The sequence below is a fragment of the Lonchura striata genome, chromosome 26 (assembly GCF_050655825.1).
Source record: "Lonchura striata isolate lonStrDom1 chromosome 26, ASM5065582v1, whole genome shotgun sequence".
In the NCBI taxonomy this organism is placed as follows: domain Eukaryota; kingdom Metazoa; phylum Chordata; class Aves; order Passeriformes; family Estrildidae; genus Lonchura; species Lonchura striata.
Window position 1 is genome coordinate 1,061,438 of NC_140728.1, and position 17,025 is coordinate 1,078,462.

A 17,025-nucleotide genomic window follows, 5' to 3' on the forward strand; every position below is an offset into this window, starting at 1 on the left:
CTCGACTGCTGTTTTGTGCTCTTTGGTGGGATCTTCAGTGAGTCTGGTCATCAGGGAGAGTGAGATAACACACCCTTGCTTATGGCATCACTAAGGGTGCTTCCACCACGATGAGCCTGTTCCTCCATTGGGATCTTTCCCCTTTGGTTGTTTCTGGCCAGCAACATTTTCCTTTTACTCTGCATGCATTGAGTTGTGCAATCACAGCACAGCCTCATCAGCTGGGCCCTTCTCTTAACAACCTCTTGACTTCTTTGCTAATTTGGCTGTGGGTTTTCATCAGTTATAAAACAGTGACACAGTATGTGACTATTGCATTCTCCTGCCTTGACTCACTGGCTGTGATTCCAGAGCAGTGACCCCCCTGCTGCTAGCTGGAGCAGTCTTCCATGACTCGGCTTCAGGAATAAGGGGTGGGAAAGCTTGCATACAGACCGTGACAGGCTGTGCGAATGTTAGTCCAAATGCCACAGTAAATCTGCCCTGTCCAGCCTGGCCTTGAACACTTTTGGGGATGGGGTATCCACATGTCCTGAAGTGTGATCCTGCTGAGAAAGGATTCCCCTGGGGCTTTGGATGCTCAACTCCGTAGGAAGCTTTGAGACAGCAGGAGCTGCAGACAGCAGGGAAAAGAAATGCTGTGGGCTGGTTCCTGCTCTGGGGACGTGCCCAACTGAGTGTGTAGGAATTCAAAAAACAAAGGACATAATTTTCTGGTACAGGTTTATAATGAATTTTGACTTAAAATAATAAGCAGTATACACAACATACACATGAGTTGTACAGAGATGCTGTTGTATCGTTGACTTCAGAACCTACCAGTAAGTTCACAGGTTTCATTTGCTCTCTCAAGCTCTGTATGTCCACCAGCATCTAGAGGTGGCCTTTGTCTCTGTGCAGTCCTTCAGGGTTCATTTCCAAGTTACAGCTCCACTTGTTCCCGGTGCTGGGGACGCAGGGACAAGCCTCGTGCAGAGATGACTCTTGCTCAGTGGTGTTAGTGATGTGTCAGGTCTGCTCAAGGTAAATACAGGTATCATGGAACTGTCTTACAGATTCACAACACCCTTCCTCTGGCCTTGCAAAAAAGAAAAAGCAAGAATGCTTTTGCAGGAGTGGATTATTCTGAACTAGTGTTTTCGCTGGTGAAGCTTTACCGTAACGTAGATTCTCTGGGGAGGTACAGGATTCCTCAGCCATCACATCCCGACAGTCAGTCCTCTGAGTCTCTACTGGTCACACCATTTGTAGGTTCACAGTTTAAGCAAGGATCGCAGCCTCCTGCTAGGTCAGGGATTAGTTTTGCTGAGCACATTGAAGGGCCCACAGTACCTCCTGGGAACTGTAGTCCTTTCCTTAGTGCTTTGTAGAATTAATTAAATAAAAGCCATGCAGTTGAACTACAGCTCCCAGAACATCGTGGCCCTCAGGGCACAGGGGTTTAAAAAAAATTGCAAGGAGGGGTGGCAGTGGCTTCTTCCCTCAGTGCTCCTGCCTGGTCAGGTCTGGTCCAACCACTCAGCCCGTTTGGGTGCTTTGCACGTGTGCACATCCACAGTGTCCTCGCACTCCTTGCAGCGCACAGCGCAGCACCAGTGGAACTTGCACTCGCACTTGGAGACGCGGGTGACGCGCGTGGTGTCGTACCCCCGCCCGCAGCACATCACCTCGCAGCCGTCCGTCCCGCGCGACGCCTTGTTGCACACCCGGCCAGCCGTGCCCAGCGAGCCTGGGGAAGGAAGCCAGAGCGCGTCAGGGTGTTCTCCTCCCTCGTGTCCCACCCACCCGCAGGGTAACCGGTGAGACTGGGCATCTCCATCTGCAGGGGGGACCTCGGTGCGACTGCTTTAGCAGGGAAATACCCTTGTTCTGTCACAGCACTGCTGCAACCGGGCTCTCCAAAGGCACCCCTTCAAAGCCTGCGCTTGCTGTGCTTTGTGGACATGGGATGCCACAAACCCAGCCAGGGATGCAGCTTTGGTGTCTCTTACGTCCCTTATGAGGGAGGGTTGGAATGAGATAATCTTTCACATCTCTTCCAGCCTAAAACCTTCTGAGTTTCTATGACGATCTGCATGGTCCCCTTCCCATACCCACTGCTAGAGCTTGTGTGTGCTGCTACCAGAGCATAAGAGCAGTAGGGGACAGGGATGGGCTCTCTGCAGCCCCTCCCTCTGTGCCTTGGGGACTCCCTAGAAAAGTGTGTGCCCACCGAGCCAGGTTCTGCAGCTGGCAAAGCTCAGAATTCCCTCTCTGCTTAGGCTGAGGATGGCAGGACCGTGTGGTCCCCGCTGAACTCCTATGGCTGCTGCAAACTAAACTGGGAGTGCTCCTGGCTGAGAAACCACTGATCACTGCAGGAGTCCAGCAGCCCTGATGGCTCTTCCCTCCTCTCATCCCAGGAGCAGCCTGTGCATGGAACAGGCTCTTTGTTGCCTGCTCAAGGGAGTTTTCCTCTGCAAAAGATGGGCTCTGAGGATACACTCCACTTCTGTGATGGCCTGAGGGGTCTGGGGCCTTGGTGTAAAGCCTGGGGACAAACGCAGTCCTGCCTGTGCAGGTGTGGGGTGCTGTGGGGACTCTTGGGTCTGGGTAACCCCTTCTCCAAAGACTGGGGTTGATAGGGGAGCTGAGCTCACAGGCTGGGCTAGCTGGGAGCTGCTGGCCTGTCCCTGGAAGGGACAATAGATGCTTTTGGGTAATGACTGGAGCTCCAGGTTTTACCTGCTGACTTGTCCATCACGCAGTAATCAGGTGAGTTCTCAAAATACACCAGATCTGTTTTTGTGGGCTTCCTGAAGTTCTTGTTGGCCACTGTGAAGCCAGTGCCATCCTGATTCATCGTCACCTGGATGGCCCCATTGTATTTCCTTCTTAGGTAATCCCCTGTTTTTCGAAAATCTGACATAGCCAGCCAACAAGTCCTTAGTGTGCAGGAGCCGCTGACCCCGTGGCATTTGCACTCCAGCTTCAGGAAGCGCTTCACAGCCTGTGGGAAGAGAGATGGGTAAGGACCAGTGGTCACCCTGGGCATCAGATACTGCAGCAGTGCCTGCTCATTCCTGGTGCAGCTTATCAGCCCCAGGCTGTGTGGGATGGGGCTCCTGATGGGAGACAGGGGCTGTGTACAGAGGTCACCGATGCCAATATCAGCAAGGAGACGGGAGGCAAAGGTGACTGGGAAGGCGGGGCAGCATCCAGCCTTATCCACAGCAGGAACTGCCCTCCAAGGATGCCCAAGGTCCCGTTCCTCTGGGTGTTCCAAGCTGTTCTGGCTGCCCAGTCCCTTCTGGAAGGTCCCAGTGGGATGGGCGAGCTCGGGGCTCTGCTGCAGGGGCTGCACTCACCATCCTCCCGCAGCGGTTGTTGTGCAGGTTCATCAGCGCCCGGGCATCCTTCACTTTCTTCTCCTTGGCATCCACAAAGGCTTTGGCAAAGCGGATCCCGTAGTTGATGTTGTCGCTGCAGCCGCCCCAGTCGAACTCCCCGCGCTCGTCCTTGGAGCGGCCCCTCTTGAGCGGGTCACAGCTGCAGACCTTGAGGTCCCCTTGGCTGCAGGCCCGCGTGATGGCATAGACCACCCCGGCCGAGGAGATGGCGTAGACGAAAGCAGCCTCCCTGCTGCCTGCCACGGGGAGAGAAAAAGGAACGGGGAGTGAGCGTGCCAGGCTCTGCCAAGTGCCTGCAGCCCATGAAGAGCCAGGGCCTGGGGAGCCAGACCATCCCTTATGTGGATAAGCCAAGCCTAGAACCTCTGGTGACCACAGCGTCCAGCTTGGCTGCCCTGCAGCCCTTCAGAGTAATTGCAGTGATCAGGGTACGTGCCCGCAGGTGGCAAGACCAGCCAGCACCCTTCTGCCAGAGCCACTCCCGTCCCTCCGGCCGGGCTCGGCTCTTCCCGCACAGCACAGCTTGCTGCCTGCTATTTTGTGTCTCTGCTTCAAGTTCGCAGCTGTTTTTATAATGTTGTAAAAGAAGCTGCAAATCAAAACCATGTTAGTCTTCATTTCAAGAGCCTTTGAAAGCAACTTCAAAGGCAGCAGAGCTCTCTTTGGGCCTCGCAGGATAGGGCTGTGGCGAGGAGCTTTCATCATTCCCCATCCTTTGCCAGGCGAGGATGCAAGCAGGAAAAAAGGTGCTGTGCTGGGAACAGAGCGGCTGAGCAGGCGGGCTGCAGCGTGGCGAGGTGAATGCTGCATTCAGCGTTCCAGTCCCCTTCCCTCCACTTGGGTCGGGCATCCAGCTTGTGGCTCTGCTGCTTGCCCACCCCACGGGCAGGTGCCCAATCCCCCTGCCAGCTCAAACAAGCCCCCCACTCACCGGCTCCTTCTGTGGCACTCACGTGTCCTCCATACGAGCTGCGAGTGGAAAGACTTTTCCAGCCGCTTTTGATTTAGAGGCCACATGGCTGGATGCTCCCGGCACGTCATGAGATGCAGCAGCATCTGTCCTGCAGTGCTGCTGCCTCTGCCGGTTGTGCCAGCTCCCAGGCTCTGTTTGCTCCCAGAGCCCTCCCAGAGCAGCTGGAGCCCGTGGTGCTGCTCCTGCTCTGGAACCGCCCCAGCCCTGTCCCCATTGTGCCTTTCCTCTTTGTTCCCTGGGTACATTTCTTGGTGCACCCCTGCTCGTGCTGTATCTGTCCCTCACCTGGAGTGGGAGGGTCGCTCCAAGGCAGGGCCATGCCCAGTCCTTTGTGCAGGGCTGGCACCTGCCCCGTGGCCATGGTCCTCCACCTCAGAGCCTGAAGCAAGGATGGGAGCCGCATCTGTGCCTTGCCTCCCTTGCCATGCAGCCAGTTCCCACGTGAATTGCTGAGTCCTGGCCAACCCCGCTCTCCAAATATTTATATATCCCATTACTGTTTACATAAGAGCCTGTTCTCCGGAGGTGTCTCCTCCTTCCCCCTTCTCCCCCAGTGCTCCCCCTGCTCCATCTCATCTGGTGCAGCTATTCCAAATGCAGTGCTCTGCTCCCATTACTACTTGATTAATTTACAAGGAAAGGCAAAGCTCTCCTCAGGGAGTAATCCAAGCCACCGGGCATGGCAGCCCAGTGGGAGGAGAGACCCCCAGGAAGACAAGTTCCATGGTGGTGGGAAGGGGACAGGGCAGGACCTACTTCGCAGCATGACCCGGCCGAAGACAGTGTGGTCACGGTCCAGGGTGCTGCAGTTCCAGCGGTGGTGCCGGAATTGGTGCTGGCACTCCCGGATCCACTCCTTGGCTCCCTCCCCAACCGACTGCATGATGTCAGGGTACCTCTGGCAGAGCTGTCGCTGCTTGTTCACCAGCCCGGGGATGTTATCACAGATCACCCTGGCGCCCAGTGCCCCGATGTACCTGCGAGAGAGAACGGTACCGTGTTACTGTCCTGCCTGCACAGGGAGTCACAGAATCACTGACCATCCTGAGCAGGATGGGACCCACAAGGATCAACTCCTGGCCCTGCACAAGACACCTCCAAAATCCCACCCTGTGACTGAGAGTGTTGGCTAAACACTTCTTGAACTCTGGCAGCCTTGGGGCCACGGCCACGGCACTGGGGATCCTGTTCAGTGCCTGACGACCTGCTGGGAGAAGAACCTTTTCCTGATATCCTAAACCTCCCTGACACAGCTCTAGGCACTGCTTTGGTTCCTGTCCCTGGTCCCCGAGAGCAGAGATCAGAGCTGCTCTCCACTACCCTCAGGAGGAAGCTGCAGACCCCAATTAGGTCTGACCTCAGTCTCCTCTTCTCCAGCTGACCAAACCAAGTGACTCCAGATCCTCACTCTGCTTGGTGGGTCTTATATTGAAGTCTAGTTTCCCTCTTTCCTTTCTAGCTGTGTCAGAGCTGCTCCAGGCTCTGTCCCAAGTGTCTCTACACAGAAATGTGCCCCCTTGCAGCATCCTCTTGGCACAGGTGAGCTGTGAGGCACATGTCAAGACCTGCCTGGGGCTGTGGTTCAGACAGGCAGGGCACAGGGACAGGGCACAGCTGAGCCATCACAGTCTTTTTGTTTAATGAAATAATCACGAGATGCATGAGCCAGGAGCAAGCAGAGGTCTTCTCAGTGTGTGCATCACTGCAGGAAGGAGCAGGGGGACTGTGGAGCCCATCTCCCCCAGAAGACAGTCAGCTCTGGGTGCTGTGGGTCATGGGATGTCTCCATAAGCCTGGCCTGTGTCAGCTCCTGGGGCAGCAGCACAGAAACTTGCTGATGTGCAAAACCTCCCTCGCACCCTCTTCCCAACATCCCAGCCCCGCGCTGTCGCCCAGCCCTGCTGAGCACAGCAGGATGGAGCCCAGCTGAGCCCAGCGTGCCTCGTGCAGGCTCTGCCCTTTCTCCTGCCTGCATTCATCAGGAATGTCCGTGGCACAAACACCTGTGGCATGCTCAGGTGAGGGAGGAAGAGGAGCAAGCTTCACCGGTTGGTGCTGCACTCAGCCACACTGCTATCCCCTAGCTGTCCATTTCTCTCTCTGCATCTCCTGAACATTTACTCTTGTGCCCTGAAGCTCCATAACTGGCAGAACTATGCTGTGGCTCCTATCTTGCCTGTGTCTCACCTGTATCCTGCTCCTCTCCCTGCAGAGTGGGGAAAGAGCAGGAACCCGGAGCAGAAAGACAAGGCACAAGCAGCAGGGCCTGGCTGACCCATGGGCAGCTTTCCATAGCCACGGGGGAGGGACCTGAGCTCTGCCCCGCGCTCTCTCCCCATCCCGGACAATGGCAGCAACATGGAATTTTCCATCCCAGTCAGCTCCCGCCTGCACCACCCGCTCACCCCTCCGGCTGCTTGTGCTTGAGGATGATTTTTGCCACAGAGCACGGAGCTGGGATTCTGGCTGGAAGGGATGAGGTTTGGGTGATATTCAGACTTTTTATAACCCCCAGACTGGAAGCAAAAACCTTCCTTCAATAATAATAAAAAACAATAAGCTTGGACAATATTTCATTGTCTGTCTCTGGACATGTTCTCTCAGTTCTATCCACCCCAGAGAGAGCTCCCAGGCTCAGGAAAGCCCTGCAAGCACAGAAAGCAATGGGATCTGCTCCCTCTTTTAAAATATTTTGTTTAAATGCTGGCAGAAGCACAAGGTCATCTCGGGCTGGAGCTGAGGATAATAAACCCAGCTCCCCATGGCTTTGCAAGCCCAGACCCCAAGGGGCAGTGAGCGTTATTGTCTCAGGCATGCTCACCAGCCTTTCATCCTGAAGCAGAGGAGCAGGGAAGCAGCAGAAGCTGTTTAGGAAAGAAAAGCCAACAGGAGCTCCCCAGGCACTGCTGACTGCTGGTGTTTTGCTGCCTTGCTCGTGCCAGACTCTGAGAGCAGCCCATTCCTTCCCATGGGGGCAGGTCAGAGCAGCATCCCACCAGTTGGACGATGGCAGGGTGACATCGACTCGCACTGCAGAATTCCTTTGGGAAGCACGGTCAGGTCCCCAACCCTGAATCCATTCTGCCCAGCAAGGGTGGGGATGGCTGGCTTATCCTGCCTGTGCTGGCAAGAGCAGTGATGAGATGCTGGAGGCAGCGGGTTGCAGGATGGAGGTTCAGAAGTAGCCAAAGCTCCTTTTTGCTGGAGAAAAGTGATGCTGGGGAAGCTGGGAAAGGTAAAATGTTCTGTGATGGGCCACCTCACCAGGGAGCTTCTGGGGCTGGGGCGCTGGTCTCCAGTCACAGCAGCGGGCTGGGACACAGCAGCCGGCAGCGGAGCTGCCTCCCGACTGGAGAGTGATGGATAAAGCACTGACACCATCCCCTGGGAGACCGAGATCAAGGGAAACCCTCCAGACAAGATAAACACTAGGCACTCCCTTTTTCACACTGGAAGCTAATTACTTCTCCTTAATTCTCCTGCCAAATACCCAGATCAGAGCAAACATTATCAGCAGGAGAAAGTGGAGGGAGAGCAGTGCGAAGGGCACCAACTGCTGCAGCAGCAGCTCGCCATGTGCATCCCAGAAGGGCCGGGGTCAGTGGCTGCATCTCACTTTGCCTGTGGCCGCACATTTACAGCAGCACCTACAAAATTCCATCAGAGTTTATGTACTGAAATCTAAGACACAGCTAAAGGGAAAATTCCTCCCATGTCCTGGAAAGGCTGTGGTTGTCTCGGCAAAGACGAGAGCTTCCACTTGGTGAGAAATGCTCCAGTAGAGTTCAGTTACTCTGAAATGGAGCAAGACAAGGAACATCAGAAAATTCTGCCAAGCAGAGTTTTGGGAGGGAAAAAACCCAAACATTTGTTTTGGATAGATGAAAGCACCCCTTCCAATTTTATTTCTCAAAATATGTGACATTTTAAAAACACTGCAATGGGAAAGACAATGGATGTTCTGAGAAGTCCCCAGCTGCCTTATCAGAACTTTGTTTTCAAACAAATGAAGCTGTGCTGGAAGTGGCACACTTCTGCAGTGCTGTACTCTGGGGTAATCTGCATTTTTCTAGCTGAAAAAAACCCACAAAGCCCATGCCCTGAGTTCAGAAAAATCTGTGAGAGATAACTTGTCCTGATGCTGGAGGCTACTCAGGCTTAGACTTCAGGGCTGGGAGGAGAGAGGCAGAAGCAGGAGTCGGATAGCCTGCAGTGAGGAGGAGCTGGGAGGAGGGCAGAAGGGAGTGGATAATTAAATGCATGTGGGGATAACAATTCTGTCCGACAGAATTCCGTATGCTGCCGCCTCCTGAGGGTGTGTGAAGCCCTGGCATCGCCCTTTGCCAGGCGCAGAGCTGTTTGCCCAGCTTGGGTGAGGGGCTGGCACCATCCCTCTGGCCAGCCTGGGCTGCGTGATGCGGCAGTGTCACCTCCTGCAGGTGCAGTGTCTCTCCTGCAGGTGCAGTGTCACCTCTGCCGGTGTGCAGTGTCTCTCCTGCAGGTGCAGTGTCACCTCCTGCAGGTGCAGTGTCACCTCTGCCGGTGTGCAGTGTCACTCCTGCAGGTGCAGTGTCACTCCTGCCGGTGTGCAGTGTCACTCCTGCCGGTGTGCAGTGTCTCTCCTGCAGGTGCAGTGTCACTCCTGCAGGTGCAGTGTCACCTCTGCCGGTGTGCAGTGTCACTCCTGCAGGTGCAGTGTCACTCCTGCAGGTGTGCAGTGTCACTCCTGCAGGTGCAGTGTCACTCCTGCAGGTGCAGTGTCACCTCTGCCGGTGTGCAGTGCCACCTCTGCCAGTGTGCAGTGTCACTCCTGCAGGTGCAGTGTCACCTCCTGTAGGTGCAGTGTCACTCCTGCAGGTGTGCAGTGTCACTCCTGCAGGTGCAGTGTCACTCCTGCAGGTGCAGTGTCACTCCTGCCGATCAGGTGCAGCCCGAGCCGGGTGCGCTCCCGTTTTCCCCAGCCCGGGTGTGAGGGGCCGTGCTGCAGGACACCCGCTCCTCCCTGCGTCTCGCAGCCGGGGATGAAGGCTTCGTCCTCCGCGGGCAGGTGCTCCTGGAGGCCGCGGGGCCGAGCCGCCTGTCCCCGCGGGCTGCGGGGCTGCATCCCGAGGCTGGGCAGAGCGAGCGAGCCCCAACAGCCCGGCAGGAGACAACCGTCAGGCGCTGCCTTCCAGGCCGTTCTTCTCGTGGAGAGCCTGCTGACTTCGGCTCTTGTAAACAAGGAGAAACCTAAATTGCTTCTAAGATAAACACGCAAATCAGAGGCAGACGCATCTATTTATTTGGCAGCGTGCAGGCTGTGCTAGCTGTCCTGCTCCTGGCTCCCCGCTCCTCGCAGCTCCTGTGCCCGTGTGGTGTCTCTGCTCAGTCTGAACAGCTCCTCCCTGCATGTGCTCACTGGGAGATATCAGCTGGGAACTGTCTCTTGGAAAATGACGTTTTGAAGAAAGAAATTAATTTAATGGGAATTCATAAAGTTACATGGAATCAGAAACTGCCCCGTTGCTCTTCCATAACACCAAGGTGTTCCTGCAAAGTGAGTGCCCTAATTCAGTTTCCAATGAAATCTATGCTAGACACTGCTTTAGCTATTATTTGATTTTTCACCATTTCATAAGTCATTGGAAAACCTATTTGAACATGACTTAATTTTAAAAGAGAAATCTTTGGAATTGCCATTCTCCGACAAATCAACATTTTAGTGCTCTGAATTAAAACAGCTGCTTGAAACATCATAAATTCCCATTGTGGGTTGCACCAATACCATTGAAGGCACAGTTTTAAATTAGATTAATAGAAGCTAAGCTTAACTAAAACCACTGCCACAGCTTTACCCCCAGCTGCTCCCGGGGTTCTGGACAATTTCTGTTTCTGAGGTCTGCTGAGCTCTGAGGCAGAGAAGAGAAAATGGTCTGGCTTCTTGGTGGCATCAGAGGCTGTTGGAGTCCATCCCCTGGGAAGAGTGATTCAGTTCCCCATTGATCCGTAACAGTTTTGGCAGTCCTGAAGGATCAGCTTGGGAGCCAAACTACCCTGGCTTCTGGTCTCTTCCCATCCCACTGAATCCCCATGAAATCTGTATTTTGGAGGGAGGCTGGAAAACCGTAGGCAGCTATTTGAGACAGCTTGTGCAGATAGGATCAAATCCAACATCCCTGCCTCTTTGCCTGCTAAAGAGCAAATTCCATCATGGCTGGCAGCATTTCACCTCCTTGAGTTCTTTGCATACTTCCCAAGGATGCTGCACCTTCCTTCCTCTGCTCTCCCTGCTGTGGCAGACAATTTAAAGCCAACTGCCAAGCACTTTGGTTTGCAAGGTGCTATAAACATCTGAGATATTATTTTAGTATTACAAACCCTGAGTATTTTATTAAGCCTCACTGGGAACAGGGCCATCCTGGCCTGCTGGAATTGTTAACGCCTTTGAGTGATTAATAGTCCTAATTTCCTCACTTACAGCCACTACTCTGCAGGTTGAGAGCCTTAGTCTCACTTCAATGATTTTTAATATCATAATGCTGAGCCACTACCAGTGCCACTCATGTTTTTCATTTTCTGCACCATCTTTCTCTTTCTTGTGCATCCCTCTTTTAAAGTTGTCCACCTCCAGATCCTGGCCAGAGACCCCTGCCTGTGGTTTTCCTGCAGCCCGTGCAGACATTGGCATGTAGTTTCTGTGAGGGGGACTGAAACACTCTGGTCCTAGGGAGATGGAGCAGAGGAGGGAGGCTTTGCTGTTGGCATCTTGCATAACAGTCACCTGAAAATTGAGGTCTGAAAACTTCGGTCAGCACTGGGTGAAAGCTGCTCCTCAGGGACGTTGTTGCTAGTGCATGAATACAAAACAATTGCTCATCAAAAATATGCTCTACCCCTAAGAACCGATTTTTTTTCTCCCCAAATCTCAAAGTCCTTTGCTAAAAGGTGGGAAGGTAAGACAGACTTTGGTAACAAAGCTGGATGTACAATTCTCTTTTCCATGGCATATCCTGTGTGTTGGGTGTGAGCCGCTCCAAGAAGAAGCTGTGTTTCCATGGGCTCTGGCACAGCACAGATCTCCTCATGGCACTGCTGAAATAATTTTTGGTAATAGTAAAAGCTAATGACTTTGGAAGAGCAGAAGGATTTTCTTTTCCTTTTGCATTTCTTTCTGAGAAAGATTTCCCATAGGTGAAAGTGACCCTAATGAAAAATGGACTGAGCAGCACAGTTAGGATTATTATAACGGCACAAAGGGACTGAGAGAACCCATCTGTTCCATCCACCCTAACCAAGAACACCAGGGCTGCTGCAAAGGCCACGGGGTTCATTCTCCATCACTCTGACATTACTTTAAAACTTATTTTTCACAGCATGGCTGCCTGGACAGCCAGAGCTGTGGAGCGCCTCAGGATAAAGACTTCCTGGTCACTGACCTCCTGCTTTTATTGCCATGCAAAGTGCTCTGCAACAACAAACTGACAGCCGGGGCGAGCACCCGGAGATCTCCGTGCCCCAACTGCTGCACGTCCTCTCCCCTTGGAGGTGGCAGGTTCCACTCCTGGAACTTTGTCCCTGTCCCTGGCCATGGCAAAGGGGCTGGAACCAGATGCCTTAGGGGCCCTTCCAACCCATTCTGTCATTCTCTGGATCTGTCCCGTGCCTGCAGCAGTGCCACGAGCGCAAGGGCGATGAGCTGCTCGGCGGCACTGGTGGCGGAGGCAGCGGCTGATCCACGGCCCAGGCCGGGATCACAGCCACGGACACGCAGCCCTCGGAGCCCCCCACAGCCTGCGAGCCCCCTACAAGCAAAGCCCTCGGGGGGCTGCTCTGGGCCTGCCCGGTGAGGCTGGCACGGAGGGGAGGAGCGGTGCCCCGCGCCCCAGAGGGTTACACGGCGGGCTGGGGAGCTCCTCCACGCAGCTGTCTTTCCCTTGGCTTAATTTCAAACATTCCTATTTACGCTATTTCCCCTCCCACACACCTTAGCATGATGCCTGCTCAAATGAGCCTCCCTCTCCTCTATCCTATATCCGCATGTGTGTGTGGCTCCACTTCTCCATCGCTCCTTGTGCCCATCCACTGCTGGATAGGCACAAGGATGGATCATGGACAGCACTGGTGTCTCAGTGGAAATACACAGAAAATCCTGGAGAAGAACACGGGGGGGAGCACAGCCAACAGCCCATTCTGGTGGGAATGTCTCCTTCCCCATCTGCAGTGGGGGTGTCCTTGCCAAACCCTTGGCCAGAGCCATGCCCAGGGGTTGCTCTGGCACAGAGGGAGCCTTGGGCACTCCTGCTTCCTCATTTGCCCGTGGTATGTTTTCCATGCCCATAAACACACTCTTCCTTCCCTGGCCGAGGAAGGCAGCTGGACCAAGATGGTAGCATCATTCTGGACTGGTCATCCCTCAAAATCCCCACATGTGCATCACACCCCGGGATGCAGCAGCTCTCTCGGAGCCCCGGTATCCTGACAGCACCATGGGTAGCCCCATGTGGTTGCCAGGTTCCCACACGCTCTCCAACCCACACCCAAACTTGAAATCCTCTTCCTTCCACAGATTTGTTTTATCTCTTTGTGAGCCTGATGCCTCCCATCTGTTCCAATGCCAAATGAAATTAAATATTTGTAGTTTCCAAGGGCTGTGGTTAGCAATAAACAAGTTAGCTAACAAGGATTTGGTGTGCTGGGGAGCTGGGGGGGGTCTGTGTGGGTTGCAGGAGAGTGGGTGTGTGTGAGGGTGGGATGCAGAGGGAGATGCAGGGCTTTGTGTACATTTTACTTTAACTAAACCTTTAATTTTAGAATGGCTTTCCACACCAGAACAGCTCGCCAGGCTCTCAATAGCGAGTAAACTCTACTTAGTTATTTACAACAAGTTTGTTTATTGCACAGTTTATGTTTATAAGCAACATTTGCCTAATCTCCCAAATCTTTCCAAAGGAATTTCGGAGGCCGCTTTTGGGGCCTGACAGCCTCTGGCCGTGCGGGGCACAGCCCTGCCAGCCGCCATCCCCCAGACGATGCTGCTCGCCCTACCCGAGCGCACGCAAGTGTAAACGGGATTTAGGGATTTTCCCGTTGCATTCCTTCTTAATTTCTGTCTGTGTCTCAGCTGGTATTTTGTTGCTAAGTAACACTTTGGAGGTTGGAAGCATTTATGCAAGGGTGCTGCTCCCCACAGCTGCAGCCACCTCGCCGTCACTGTGAGTCACAGCGGTCTCCAGCCCGGCCACCCCGCTCGGGCCAAAACCACACTGTCCCCAACCTGTCCCTTCTGCCTGTGCCCTGGGCACGTGCACACGCACACACACCCACCCACGGCCACGGCTTTGGATGCCAAAGTTCACCAATTCCTGGCGTTTCTCGGAGGCGGTTGGGCCATGCCTGACGTCACTGAAAATTAATAATTTGCAGTTGTTTAGAAGAAACATTTGGTTGATATTTCCTTTCCATGTACTGTGAACAGAGGACACCCAATTTTTCCTATTAAACTACTTAAAAAGTTGACTCTGAAAATGAGAAGCATTTCCTCCAGTTCCACAAGTTTATTGTGTGTGAATCCCTAGAAGAATTTGGCAGTAATAATTAAAATAAGGAAGGATGATGCACCACCAAATGTATTTACTGTAATATCAGTGGTGTGAAAGATGTGCTTGGAAACCTATGCAAATCACTGAATAACTTTTTTTCCAAACCACAGCTGGTTGAAAGCATTTTCAGTAAAACAGAATTTCATCTAAACACGCTATTTTATCAGGACTGACACATCCAGCACAACAGCACTCAGTTCAACTTAAGCTTTTCTTAGGAATGTTCCGCTTTCCAGAAGAGAAAGTTCAATTGGAAGTGTGAATCTTAAGAGTTTAATATATTCCATTTCTCATTGTTTCTGTTTTAAATGTCATGTATTTAAGGTCCTTGGGACCAATAGTGCTTGGTAAAATGTCCAAGGCATGGTGCCTGGCTGCAGCGTGGCCGTGGGGCTGCGTGGGCTGCCCAGCCCAGCCCAGCCCAGCTCCCCGGGGCTGCCCTGCTCTCCTCTCCCCTCGAGCTGCCAGCCGGGGCTCGGCCTGCAAGCTGAGAACACAAACTGCTGTGGGAGCTAAATCCAGCTTCCCCCAAACAAGCCACAGCTACTGAGGCTTTAAACGTGGCTGGTTTTCCTCCCGCTTGCTGGAAGGGACACGCACTTGGAATGAGGGCAGACCGCGGGGGAGAGGTGGGGTACCACAGCGAGGGAAATAGGTGGTTTAACACTCCTCCTAAAGAAGGAATTTTCACCCTTCAGGCAGCATCCACGTGTGTTACCAGAACTGCCAACCTCTGGGCAGATGATGCTGTGACTGCCCCATTCCTCCTTTTTCCCCAGCCATGTTATCCCATGCACCCACTCCTCAGCTCTAACGAACCTCTGTTTCTCCAGCCTCTGTGATAATGGAAATAATACAACTACTTCACTGTCCCTTCCTTCCTTCCTCAGCTTTTCACATTTTAGCAACCTCACCTTGCCCACGGAAGCAATCCTGCCTTCACCTGCCCTGCTGGGCTGGGGCAGAGCTGGCTCGGGAAGCCAGGTCAGTGCTTGTATCAACCTGAGGTTCCCCAGCAGTGACTCATTTTCTCTCCCAGTGATTCCCGTTCCCTTCAGCTGACCAGGCTTCGGCAAAGTTCCTCTGGGCATGGCTGTGAACAGCCTTGCTCTTTCTACTTTCCATTCGTCCCCCAGAGCATTTTCTGGTCTCTTGAAGAAGCTGCTTTTGTGCTTGGTTGCCACCAGTTGCCTGAACAGCCTGTCCCCTGAGCTCCCACTCCTTCCTAGTCCCACAGCTTTCCTACCAGCCCTTCTCACCCTGGAATCGCTCTTCTAGGGATGCCAGCGCGGCCAGGCTGCCACACGCCAAGACGTGCTCTCAAACACCAGGAATACCTGTGCTATCTGTGTGACTATTAAGTGCTCCCGGCCCCTTACAGAGTGCTCCACGGTAGCTGAGAATTTCCAGAAACTATCGTTTTCTTTCAGTGGCAGATGGGTTGAATTTGATTAAGTTTTGCCTCATCCACCGTGATCTGTTAATGATGATGAGATTGGCATGGAAAACACTGTTTTCCACAAGATTAGGGAGGACTTTTATTGGGTGGGGGACACTGAGAACTTTACTGCAGCCAAGAATTTTTTTTCTCCAGCATTGCTGAACTACTGAAACAGCACAGGGTCACTTGGAAAACTTCTCGATCCTTGTTTTCCTAATTACTGTCATTCTGCATAGATGAATTTTCATTGTTACATGAACCGGGGCAGGAGGAGACTAATTTCCAGAAGGTTTTTGTTATGGCGTCATTTCTGTCTCTTACAAAGCCTCATATTATCTAAAGGAAGGGGGACATCAACTTTCTTCGCTTCCCAGGAGCAAAGTAAATAAGTGTGCAGGCAACACCGCAGCCCGCGGGGATGGGAGCTCCGGCAGGGTCAGGGTGGATCAGGGGGTCCAAGCTGCTGCCGCTCCCCCTGCCCAAAGCGTGCCGCGGGGAGAGAAGGCTGTCCAGGTGTCACATCGCGTGGGGTTCGGCTGCCCCCGCGGCAAGGCGCATCCCCAGGGAAGGAGCGGCGGCGTTTTCGGGGAGCGGGGTGCCCGCGACCACTGCGGTGACGGCGCCGCGGAGCAAGACTCGGTACCGGTACCGGCCCCGGGCGGTTCCGCGTCCGCCGCTCCGCACCGGCGGCCGCTCTGCTCTGGGAGCCCGGGAGCGGCCGGAGCCGCGCAGGTGGAGCCGCGGGGAGCCCGCACGGCCCCGGCCGGTCCCGCCGGCTCCCACGGCCTCACGTCGGGCGCTGGGCGCCGGCTCCGTGCCCTAGACGGGCTTCCCCGTCCCCGACCCCATCCCCGTCCCCACCCTGTCCGCGTTCCCGCGCCATTCCCGTTCTCATCCCTGTCTCCATCCCCGTCTCCATCTCCATCCCGGTCCCGCGGCCGCGCCCCGCGCAGCTCCCGCCCGCCGCGGCCCGGGGATCGTCGGGGCGGCGGCGCCGTCGCGGGGACTCACTCACCACCACGAGGAGTCGGCGCGGGGCGTCAGGGCAAGCAGGAGGAGGACGAGGGGAAGGCAAAGCCGGGGGGCCGCGCCCGCCGTCCGAGGGAAGGCTCCGCACTCCGCACGCCCCGGGGCCACGGCAATCCCAGGAGACGCTTCCAGGCGGTTTGGGCTGAGCATATCTCTCCGGGGCGGGGTCCAGACGGAGAAATGACCGGGGAAGGGGGTCCTGCCCGCGCTCCCCTCGGGGCGCTGCCCGTCACGGCCCCGCGGCGCGTCCGCCGGCTCCGCGCTGCTGAGCGAGCCCCGGCTGGGCCCCCGCGCCCGGGCTCATGCTGCCGCGGGGGCGGCGGGGGGGCTCCCCGCGGGGCTGCGGCGCTCAGCGGGGCCCGCACCCCCCGAGCGGCGCGGGGCGGGCGGCGGGGCCGGGCCGGGCCATGGAGGTCCGTGCGCGGAGGGCGAGGGCGCTCTGGGGATGGGAGCGCGGGGGCCGCGGCCAAATATTGCCGGAGCCCGCCGTGCTGCGGGCTCTCATTGGGCAGAGTCAGAGACGCGGAGCCGCCGCTCCGGCCGCACCGACCCCCGCCTCCCCGGGGGCACGTCGGACAGCCCCCTCCGGGCTCCTGCCCCCGCCGCCGCCCCGCA

The 17,025-nt window shown here is 55.0% G+C and overlaps 1 protein-coding gene across 1 annotated transcript; it reads right to left on the minus strand.

Annotated features, from left to right (window-relative positions):
• Positions 1 to 709: 709 nt before the first annotated feature.
• On the minus strand, positions 710 to 16,742 carry WNT2B (Wnt family member 2B). Its single transcript, XM_021539490.3, has 5 exons — positions 16,397 to 16,742; positions 5,119 to 5,339; positions 3,348 to 3,625; positions 2,725 to 2,989; positions 710 to 1,729 (listed from the first exon to the last, which is right to left on the minus strand). The coding sequence occupies exons 1-5, from the start codon at positions 16,558 to 16,560 to the stop codon at positions 1,500 to 1,502; spliced, it is 1,158 nt and encodes a 385-aa protein (XP_021395165.1). The 5' UTR covers positions 16,561 to 16,742; the 3' UTR covers positions 710 to 1,499.
• Between the last annotated feature and the right edge of the window lie 283 nt (positions 16,743 to 17,025).